This window comes from Pelecanus crispus, chromosome 6 (assembly GCF_030463565.1).
Source record: "Pelecanus crispus isolate bPelCri1 chromosome 6, bPelCri1.pri, whole genome shotgun sequence".
NCBI classification, from domain to species: Eukaryota; Metazoa; Chordata; class Aves; order Pelecaniformes; family Pelecanidae; genus Pelecanus; species Pelecanus crispus.
Window position 1 is genome coordinate 31,820,863 of NC_134648.1, and position 11,404 is coordinate 31,832,266.

General features: G+C 43.3%; 1 protein-coding gene across 1 annotated transcript; it reads left to right on the forward strand.

Moving 5' to 3' along the window:
- Positions 1-740: 740 nt before the first annotated feature.
- On the forward strand, positions 741-10,591 carry JMJD7 (jumonji domain containing 7). Its single transcript, XM_075713330.1, has 8 exons — positions 741-807; positions 2,083-2,236; positions 3,180-3,433; positions 4,335-4,391; positions 4,803-4,898; positions 7,460-7,536; positions 8,635-8,794; positions 10,482-10,591. The coding sequence occupies exons 1-8, from the start codon at positions 741-743 to the stop codon at positions 10,568-10,570; spliced, it is 954 nt and encodes a 317-aa protein (XP_075569445.1). The 3' UTR covers positions 10,571-10,591.
- The last annotated feature ends 813 nt before the right edge of the window (positions 10,592-11,404 follow it).

Consider the following 11,404-nt stretch of genomic DNA (forward strand, 5'->3'; position numbering starts at 1 on the left):
GAATACTAAAATGACAAAAACCTCGTTAAACTACGACAGGTCTTACAGCAGCCCGAGCGAGCAGGTGCTTCCTTCTCCGGATAAGACCAGCATGTCCCATGGTTCAAATCGCGTGTGTAAATAACACGGGGGCGGCTGGGACTGTGTTCGCGTGGGTAACCTGCTGTAAAGCGTGGAGGGGGAGATGCGCGGGGCAGCAGCGTTAGGAATAAGCCATGTCCACTCCACCACGTCCTAGTGCACCAGGCAGGCAGCCCTTTCCTGTGTTCTCCAACACTGCCCTTTTCCTTCACCCCTTTAAAGAACAAAACAACAACAACAAATTCTTCCTGCTTTATTTATAAATGTGTGTTTTTATACCTTTGGCTTTAGGTAAAATAATCCTTTAAAATGGCTTTTTTTTTTTTTTTTTAATTATTTGGACAAAAATAAATGAAAATCGTTTGTTGGGTTTTTTGGTTTTTTTTTTTTTTTGCACTGTGAGGCTCTCTCCGGGAGCTGTTTTTAACTCTGTATTCATTTGTACTCCGTGTCTTAAACTGTTTCAATAAAAATGTGATCATTTGTTACCGAGCTGCGGCTGAGCTGCGCGACCCACTGGCGAGCGGCGCCCGGGGGTTCATTTTCGGGAGGTGAGGGGCGGGGGGGGGTGTGCAGAAAGGGAAGCGGCGGCGGCGGCGGGCGGGGCCGGGCGGGGGCCGGGCTGCGCAGGCGGCGCCGTGCGGGGCGGCGGCGCGGGCATGGCGGAGGGCGCGGCGCTGCGGGCCGTCAGGGGCTGCCTGGCCGCCTTCCCGCGGGAGGCCCGCGGTGAGCGCCGGGCCGGAGGCGCGGCCGAGCGGGGAGAGGAAGGGGGGCGGCCCGGCGGGAAGGGGTGGGAGGCCGCGGGGTGGCCCCGCCGGTAACGGCCGGGCGCTGGGGCCTGGGCCGGGCCCCGCCGCCTCCCCGGCGCTGCGCGGGGGCCCCGGCCCGCCCTCTGGGGACATAAACTCGGTCTTCGGCCGCTTCGGCGCCCCGGCTGGGCCGCAGCAGCCGCAAATGGTGCTGGGTTGAACTGGGGCACCTACGCTCCTACTCGGTTTCCAGCCAAGTAAATGAAAGTAAATGTGTCCAGTTTGGGGCCCCTCAATACAAGAAAGACATTGAGGTGCTGGAGCGTGTCCAGAAAAGGGCAATGAAGCTGGTGAAGGGTCTGGAGCACAGGCCTTATGAGGAGCGGCTGAGGGAACTGGGGTTGTTTAGTCTGCAGAAGAGGAGGCTGAGGGGAGACCTTATCGCTCTCTACAACTACCTGAAAGGAGGTTGTAGTGAGGTGGGTGTTGGTCTCTTCTCCCATGTAGTTAGTGATAGGACGAGAGGAAATGGGCTTAAGCTGTGCCAGGGGAGGTTTAGGTTGGAAATTAGGAAAAATTTCTTTACGGAAAGGGTGGTCAAGCATTGGAACAGGCTGCCCAGAGAGGTGGTGGAGTCACCAACCCTGGAAGTGTTTAAAAAAATGTGTAGATGTGGCACTTTGGGACATGGTTTAGTCTAGTCTACCCTTGACTGGCTTTGAGTACACTTGGTAGTGTAGGTTAATGGTTGGACTGGATGATCTTAAAGGTCTTTTCCAACCTAAACAATTCTATGATTCTATGAAGAAGCAGTAGAAAGGCCGCTGCAAAAAGAAAACATAACTCGAGAAAATGGCCCTTTTAGGTTGTTTTCCTATGTGTAAAATAGCACAACAAAGCACTATTCCAGCTTCCAAAAATCTTCCCGTGGTATCATCTGTGTATTGGAGGTGCATCTCCTGTGATGGATGTCCTTCACATGCGCTCTCCTGTGGGCCCGCGGCACAGCCACGCGTAGGATGAGCTGTGGCTGACAGCAAGAGAGTAGCAGGGTGACAGCCTGAGGTATCCCATCTGGCACGGAAACCCTAACAGCCTCTGGGTTTTGACAGAGAGATTCCTGGAGCTGGGGGGGACACGGCTTGCTTTCAGTTGAGTGCCTGTGGTGTGGAGTTTGAAGCCAGTTAGTGTGCTAGCAGAGAGCACGTCTCTCAGGACGCTGAGTAAAACTGTTTCTCGTTTGCCTGGACAGAGCTGGGGTTGTCAGAGTCCGTACCCTATCTAGATAGGCCTCCGTCCCCGCTGGAGTTTTATCGAGAATGGGTGAGTCCGAATAAACCTTGTATAATTCAGAACGCCATCAGCCACTGGCCGGCTCTGAAGAAATGGACCTCAGCGTACCTCAGGTATGAACAAGCTTTGGAGCAGGAGTGGTGGTCAATTGCGGTTGACCTCAGTAAAAGGCCCTTTGTTAATCTTTGTTTTTATCCCTAAGATTAGCTCAGATTCCTCCTTGCTTCTGTAGGAAGGTGTTCAGTCTTGCCAAACTCACGTGTAAATTTCTTCCTGCAGACATACTGTCCTGACCAGTTCCGATGCAGTATGGAGGGTGGGTGTTTTGACTGTGTGCAGCCAACAGATTCAGGCCATCGAAACCCGGTCCGATAGCTGTGCTCTGGCCAGTACTCCACTCTGTAGCCTCCCAGCTGGAGTGGGGCTGTAGTGCTGTAAGAACAGACTGACTTGTTTGTGACTGAGTACACCTTGTTTTTTTAAAAAAAAACCCAAAATGCTAAGTGTTTTAACAATGATTTTTTTTTTAAAGTTCTTTTTTGAGAGGGGATTTCTGGTTAGACCTGGAATCTATGGGTTTAAAATTAAACTTCTCACAGAAATAAGGGCTGTTATCTTCACAATGTGTGTGTCTGTCAGTCTCTGTCCACCCTTTCTTCCTCCTCGATTGCTTTAGAACGCATGGCCACCCAGATTTGGCTGGGTTGAGTGGTCCCAAGAATGTCAAGTTCCACCATGATTCATGAAGAGAAGTGGCTGAAGAGGGCCCTCTGCCTGCATGGAGGAAAAGGGAGCTCCTTTGTGAACTCACCTGTTAGACACAAGAGAATTTAGAGAGGTGAAAAATACTACGGTTGCCTTGACCACAGGGAGCAATTGGGGCAGAGTGGCAGAGTCCTTATCAGACAGTAGAAAATCTAGTCAAGAGAGACCCACCCATGGAAAGCCAGGCTTCTTATTTTTGCTGGCCATGAAACATGTTCTTTTTAAAGTAACCAGTGTCCAATATATGGGCCAATTGCAGTTCTGGCTATAAATCTTTGATTTATTTTGCAGGGAGGTAGTAGGTCCCAAGGTAGTGAGTGTGGCAGTAACACCAAATGGTTATGCAGATGCGGTGTTTCAAGACCGTTTTGTCATGCCAGAGGAGCGCCAAATGCCTTTCATGGACTTTTTGGACATTGTGGAGAAGAAAGTGATCTCTCCCAACGTATTCTATGTGCAGAAGCAGTGTTCAAACCTCACCGAGGAGTTCCCTGAACTTGTCCGTGATGTGCAGCCTGACATACCATGGATGAGTGAGGCACTTGGTAAACCTTCTATTTCTCCTATATTCAGTAAATATTTTGTATGGAGCTTTAAAACAGTCATGCTAGGTACATGGTGAATGTTTGTTCTGTTTCTGGATGCCACAGCTCAGTTTGGTTTCATCCCCTTAGAAAGTAGAATTGGTAAAATACTTAATAGAGTAATCCAAGTTTTGGGTTTGGGTTACTCCAGAATCAGCATCTCTGTTGTGTGTTGGGACCATCACAACTGAAACAATGTGGTGCTAGTGCCATATAGCACTTCTTTTCATACAGTGGCTTTTCTCTGTTCTAGAGTCATGCTGTTGCTACCAAAGCTAGCATAACAAATGAGTGAAACAACACACAGCCCTCGCCCCCTTTGGTAAAATTACAGGTGTTTGTTTCCAGTTACACGCTGTTCTGTTTCAGTTGGTTTCTATTTTACAGCATGTCTTTCCTTAAAATGTCAATGAAAATGATTTACTGTGATCTCACCTTCTTTTTGCAACTGTGCATATGCGTACTGCAATTTCTCTCTGAGCTAAGTCTTAGGGATTCAGACTGTGGAAACAAAGGGTTGTAACCATCAATTTGGGGTTGTAACCATCGATACTATGTCATGAAGCCTGACGGGCGGGCACTGCAGTGCCTTCCAGTGTAGGAGGTTGCTGTTGCTCACAGAGTGCTATTTGCAATGAAACCGGTTATACACCAGGGTTCAATCCCTGCTCACTGCAGGGGGGTTGGGCTAGATGATCTCTCAAGGTCCTTTCCAACCCAAAGCATTCTGTGATTCTATGATAATAGTTGCGAGGGAAGTTAAAGGACAGAATTTGGCAGAAAATTATTTGAAACGCTTTTAAACATGACACTTCAAATTCTTTTTTTGTTGACAACATTTCTTTGTTCCCTGACCATACAGGGAAGAAGCCTGATGCTGTGAATTTCTGGCTTGGGGAATCAGCTGCTGTGACATCTTGTATGTATTATCTGGTTCTGTAAGTCTTCTGTGTGCTTTCAGCATGGGTTTAAGTGGGCTTGCTTTGAGTTAGTGGCTCAGTAGGACTGTGTGTTTTTTCTGACAAGGCAGTTCTACTTTAACATGTTTTTTTGCATTCTGCCTCCTGCACTTCTGCAGCTTCTTGCTGCTGTGTCTCTGGGTGCATCTGTCTACCTGACATTGTGTCAGGCAAGGCACCGACAATTTGCTTCATTGAATACTTTTGCTGCAACATTACATTGTTGCTTTCCACTCCCAGTGGCCACAAGAGGAGGAAGCAGCCTGACAGTAAGAGGACAAGCTGACACTTTCAGTTTACTGTAGTTTCTGATGTAGAGAAGGAAATAACACTGATTTTCTCTCTTTCTCCACATCTTTTCTCAATCCTAGTACATAAAGATCATTATGAGAACTTGTACTGTGTGATATCTGGAGAGAAACATTTTCTACTGCATCCACCGAGTGACCGTCCCTTCATCCCATATGGTACATAATTTACTATGCAGTATGTCTGGAGGTTGGAAGGAGGAGAGACTAAAATATTGAAAGATATGAAAAAGGAAGCAGAGATAACAATTTGATGTTTATGCAGTGTTACGCTTTCCAGTGTGGACAGAAATGTCTTCTATTTCGTGCTGCAGGTAGTTTGTAAGTAGTAGTTTCCAGTCCTGTAAAGTAAAAAGTTCATTGATACTCATGGCAGTCTCTTCAGCTTTAGAATATTTAAATTAAGTATCTTGTATCTTGTCAGTATTGTAGCATGTCATCTTTGATCTTTAACAGGTTTGGATTCTGCCTGCTTGTTCTTTTCTCTAGGAAAAAAGCCAGGAAGCTGAAAAATAACTTGTAATTTAATGAAATATTCAAGTTACTAACTGAATCGCTGAAAACTGGAGAAATGAAAAAAGAGATTCTTATGGCAGCATTACTTTGCATTGCCTGATTTCTGTTTCTTTCTGTTGCTTTCCTGTGTGCACAGTAATAGTTTGTTATGTTGCAGTGTCATCTAGAAGATGGACAGCTTAAATTTATGCCTCATAAAATAAAACTTTATTTTCCCATTCCTTGACTTTCAAACCTTTAGATTAAATGAATGCAGAGTGCTATATGACCCTAATATAATTTTGCCTAGATATGTGTGCTGCTACAATATTTTATTTCATAGAATCATAGAATCGTTTAGGTTGGAAAAGACCTTTACAATTATCAAGTCCAACCATTAACCTAACACTACCAAGTCCATCACTAAACCAATTAAGAGAAGAGTAATAATTAATTTAATGTTTCCTGGCTTGGTGTCTGGATTACTTTTTGATGAAAGTAAAACTAGAATAGAATCATTAAGGTTGGAAAGGACCTCTAAAATCATCAGTCCAATCATCAACCCAACACCACCATGCCCACTAAACCATGTCCCAAAGTGCCACATCTACACGTTTTTTGAACACCTCCAGGGATGGCAACTCCACCACCTCTCTGGGCAGCCTGTTCCAATGCTTGACCACTCTTTCCGTAAAGAAATTTTTCCTAATTTCCAACCTAAACCTCCCCTGGCACAACTTGAGGCCATTTTCTCTTGTCCTGTCACTTGTTACGTGGGAAAAGAGACCAATACCCACCTCACTACAACCTCCTTTCAGGTAGTTGTAGAGAGCAATAAGGTCTCCCCTCAGCCTCCTCCTCTCCAGGCTAAACAACCCCAGTTCCCTCAGCTGCTCCTTATAAGACTTGTCCTCCAGACCCTTCACCAGCTTCATTGCCCTTCTCTGGACATGCTCCAGCAACAAAATGTGCTAGCAACTCAATGTCATATTATATATTCTTATATTATGTATATATATTTTATTATGTCAAATTTATACTGGTTTTATTTTGTTTACAACCTTGAAATCATAGAATCATAGAATGGTTTGGGTTGGAAGGGACCTTTAAGATCATCTAATCCACCCCTCCCTGCCATTCAGTAGATCAGGTTGCTCAAAGCCCTGTCCAACCTGCCCTTGAACACTGCCAGGGATGGGGTATCCACAAGTTCTCTGGGCAACCTGTTGCAGTGTCTCACGATCCTCATAATAAAAAATTTCTTCCTTATATCCAATCTAAATCTACCCTCTCTCAATTTGAAAACATTGCCCCTTGTCATGTCACTACAGGCCCTGGTAAAAAGTCTTTCTCTGTCTTTTTTATAAGCCCCCTTTATATATTGAAAGGCCACAATAGGGTTTCCCCAGAGCCTTCTCTTCTCTGGGCTGAACAACCCCATCTGTCTCAGCCAAACATAGGAGAGGTGATGTCATACGTATATGAATGTTTGAAATACACATATGTCATATGAGTCAAACTTTGTAAAACAAATTACTGTTAAAGCATAGAACAGAGATAATGCTTACATTTTGTAGTGTGTAGTAAAAAGACAACTCCATCTTTTTGAACATCAGGTTAATGGAGAGAAACTCTCTCAAGGGAGGGCTTAGAAAACCACATGTGCTGAAGCAATGAAAGAAAAGCAACCTGCAGTATCTGAAGCAGTTGATGAGCCCTGTCAGATAAAATTAGAAGTGAAAGGCTGACAACAAGTCAATAATAACTCTTGTGAGTGTGTCGTGGTTTAGCCTATTAACTCTATTCCAACCGAAACAAGGACAGAGTGCTATCTTGCTAGACTGACCTAAGAAGGAATGCCAGAATATAGAACAAGTGTAAGTCAGGGATGCATTTATGACTTCTGAAAGGGAAACAAGATAGTTACTGGAACAAGATAGGACCAGGAGTAAAATGGGTTTTGAGGAGGATAATTCCTGTGAAGAAAGGAGCTTGGAATTCCAAATAGGAAGGGAGTTCAGTGTTCAGACTGGCTTTTAAAAATGCCAAAAATTAAGAAACTGGATGAAAATTGAAATGGACAAATGGAAGGACAGTGAGGAGTTTAAGTTGAAAACGGTTTTGTCTTAATTTTTCTTTTACTTGGTGAAAGTGTGACATGCCCTGCCATTAGTTTCTCTGAGTACTACTCTGAGTTGTGTCATTTAATTATTTCTGTGTTCCAGAGCTTTATCAGCCAGCAACCTACCAGGTATCAGAAGATGGCTCATTTGAAATTGTGGATGAGAAGAGTGCAGATAAGGTAAAAAGTATATAAAGAACATAATGAATACAGTAAAGATGGTTTGGGGCACTGCTGTGTCCTCAAACTGAGCATATTGATTGATATTTAGAAATCCTTCATTACTGGAAAGAGAACGCCCAGATATTTCACTTGTCTTTTATTATTCACAAAGGATACCCGGCTTCCAGAAAAGATTTTTACTGCACACCTGAAACCATCGATATCATAAACTGTCTTCCTTGCACCAAACTTAAATAGATCCAGTAACGGACTTTTAAATTAATCAACAATAAAGGAATTTATTTCATTAGGACTGAAATAGACTCCTCTGCATTCACTTTCTTTTGGCCCTCTACTCAAAGCTAGATTTTGCTCTATAGCAGTATCACCCAGTGCAATAAAACATATCTGTCTCAATGAACAAAGTTTGTTTTCTTAGTAATATCAATATGCTTTTGATTAAAATATATAGCTTTGGAGGCAGTTTACATAACTCAGTGGCCTTTTGTATCTAGTCTCTCTCCTTTTGCCTCTGCAATGTGTGACTAATGCTTCAGCTGAACTTGCGCTGGGGCTTTTTCTCTGTTTCCAGAGTGGTGCTCATGGAATCTCATGGGACCATTCCTGTAACACAGTAAGGTGGAGTGCTGAGGTTTATAACTCTGTAGGACATAGAAGAAATGAATGCAGGCAAGAGGGATTTCCCAGCAGGAAGGGGGGGTTTAGTTGCTGGGAATAAAACTAGACCAGAGAGCTTTAGAAGAAGAAAGGAATTTCTAAAAAGAGTGGTGCACATAAAGTACCCAAGTACTGAATGTAGGAAGAACAAGTGACTTAAGGGGCTGGAGGTGTTTTGAAAGTATGCCACGAGACTGAAGTTTCATGGCTGACATTTAGCACCTTTTCCCTAATTAGAAATGCTTCACTGAAGGAAGCAAATTTTTGCATCCTTGACCTATTACCTGTTGAATGTGGAAAGCTGTGTAGCTGTACATGTTTTGCTAGGCAAAATACATGTTTTGTAACCTAGTAAGTTTTGTTATCAGTTGTTTTTCTGGAAGCTTGCTGGAATTTTTTGCCAGGGTCAGTACCATATACATACTCTCTTGCTTTTAGGTGCCCTGGATCCCCCTGGACCCATTGAACCCAAATCTGGAACAGTACCCAGAGTATGCTCAGGCAAAACCTTTGCAGTGTACAGTGAAAGCTGGTGAGATGCTATACCTGCCTTCTCTCTGGTTCCATCATGTTCAGCAATCACATGGCTGTATAGCAGGTAAAATACACAGTATTTCCAGATATGTTTTTGACCTGTGGTGGGTGTGCAGCTAGAGCAAAGCAGCTACAGCAAAGCATAACTGGGACCAAAGGTCCCTTTAAGATTATCTACCTCCCTTCAGGAGGAAATAGAAATCTCAGCAGATGCCATGTGGCTATCTCCTTGCAGTCTCTTTTGCTTATAATTCATACCATTGTTGGCATGTGCCAGGGATGTAGCAGAAGAAGAAATCTTTCTAGTTCTCAAATCTGGAGAAGGATAGCTAATTCAGTGATCATGATCCAATTTCTGTTTATAACATGGAGCTAAGCAGTTTGCCTGCCTAGCCTGCTAACTGCAAATTGGTGATCTACATACCTTTCACAAAGGAACGGCATGTTGTGTGTGCTGTTATCTCATCAGCAAAAAAAGTTCTGGGGGAAGAAGAGGAAACCAGAAAGTGTGTGAGTTTTACGTATGGATATAGACACAACATGGAAGATACTCGGTTGCCGTGTGAGCTGGAATCTGCTCCAGCCCAGTCTCCTACCTTGCTAATAAGCCTATGCCTGTGTTACTGTTCCTCTGTGCTTATCAAAAGTCTTGTCATCTCTTTCTTCGTAGGATTTATCATCATCTCTCTCCTATCTTTCCCCCCACTCCCTTCCCGAAGAGAGTTCCAGAATTTCAAGCGTTGCTCATTTGGTGCAGGTGGAGGGGTGGGGCTAGTGCAAAGTATTATCATTGTATTCTGTAAGTTTTGCAAGGTTTGAGGAAGAGTTTTTTTGCTGTCCTTTACCTGGAATAATCCTGTCTGCCCAGGAAGAGCAAACACAGTATTTTGAACAACATAACATCAGTGTTTGTGTAACACTGCAAATATTGCAAGCCCTTTTCTTCAGTATTTGCAATACTGTGATAAAAAGACAAGCGAGCAGTAAAGCAGTATTTCTGATTCTCTTTTCCCAGTACTGCTGCACCAGTCCTTAAAGGTTTTTGAGAAAAAGTAGAGTTGTTTCCAGTTGCAAGCCCCTAGCCACTCTCTTTTTCTGTGTCTAGCAGAAATGCTAGAGTTGATGAGTTTACTTGGCCTTTAGTCTGTTAACTGCACTACCTTCTGTATACACTTGAAAAATCAATATTCTCTGGGTCTGGTCCAGTCAATGTCTGAAACTAGAGTATAGCCTCCTCCAGGAACCATTGGTACAGTATTATACTGCTTGGCTTATTTTTTCTAGGAGATGCACACCAAAATTCAAATGAGAAGCAGAATTAAAGCACTGTCTAATTGATGACCATTGTGAAGTAGTGGTGAATTTGCCATCCTTTACGTGCTCAGAGGAAGAGAGGTTCCTATCCAGATATTAAATTTTGCAGTGTATTTGGTATTTTTGGTCTAAATAGAAGCATACATTTTCTGTTCCTAAACATTTTGCCAGCTTCTGGTCCAAGGAATCACCAGTATTGAGTTTGAAGAGGAGTTGGTTTGGGTTAAGACAGAGTTGTATTGGCAGCGCTATTAAAGAACTCTAATGTTTGCCTATGTTATTTTTGGCTGTAGTCAAAGATTTGCTCATTTCAAAGTTCAGTCAGTAATAAGGAAAAGCCTGTACTAGCTGAACTGTGTAAAAACAGTCTATGAACGCATTTGTAAATCATTACATTCCAGGCTTAGAAATGTTTTTCCTTTTTCTTGTCTCCTCAGTGAATTATTGGTATGACATGGAATATGACCTTAAGTACAGCTATTATCAACTACTAGACTGTCTCACAAAAACTGTGAAAGTGTTATAGCAGAGGTGGGAGACTTGAGCTTGTGATCTCTCTCTCTGATGGGATACAATCATCAGCATCTGTGACTGGAGTACAGACATGATTCAAGTGAAAAGAACTGAACATTAAATTATCCTCAACAACGTCTATCAAACAGATCATGGCTATTTTGCTTGATTTCAGAGTCCAGATCAATTGGCCAGATTTTTTGGCTTGTAAGTAGAAGGTTTGATAATAGCATTTTTAGGTCTTTGCATGTTGCCTCAGTGACGGTGAGCAAAATCAAACTTGAAGGGAGGCAATCCAGGTTTTGAGAATCCCAAAACAGAAGCCATGACTGTTTGTTCAGATCTACAGATTGTTTTCATAACAACCCAAGCAGACAAGGAAGAATCCGTTCTGCCACCCACCCGTGCATCAGGCTGCATCAGTCCAACACATGCATTCTGCTTAAGGCAAAAGGCCTGTCTGGTTGTAATTCACAAAGTTTAATGGTTGTGGTGTTTTGATGGTGAGAAATTACAACTTCTGCAATAAAAGGTCAGTTTAAAAGCTTATTTCTGCACTAATTTCTTACTTTTTTTCCCAGATGATGTGGTGGGTGGATGACATCTAGGGGGACATGTAAAAGTCAATGCTGGCTATTTTCCATGTTAAGCTACATGTTTTTATTGCTGGTTTTTATTTCTTTCCGCCATTGTATTTAAATGTGACTGCATTCTCTTACATCCTGAGTGGTGATTTTAGAGTTGCTTTCCCAGATCTACAGTCGACCTGCTCATCACCTGTGGTCTCGTGGCACGATGTGTGATTCTGCAGCTTGTAGGCTCATTGATTGCATCAGTCCTTTGCCAT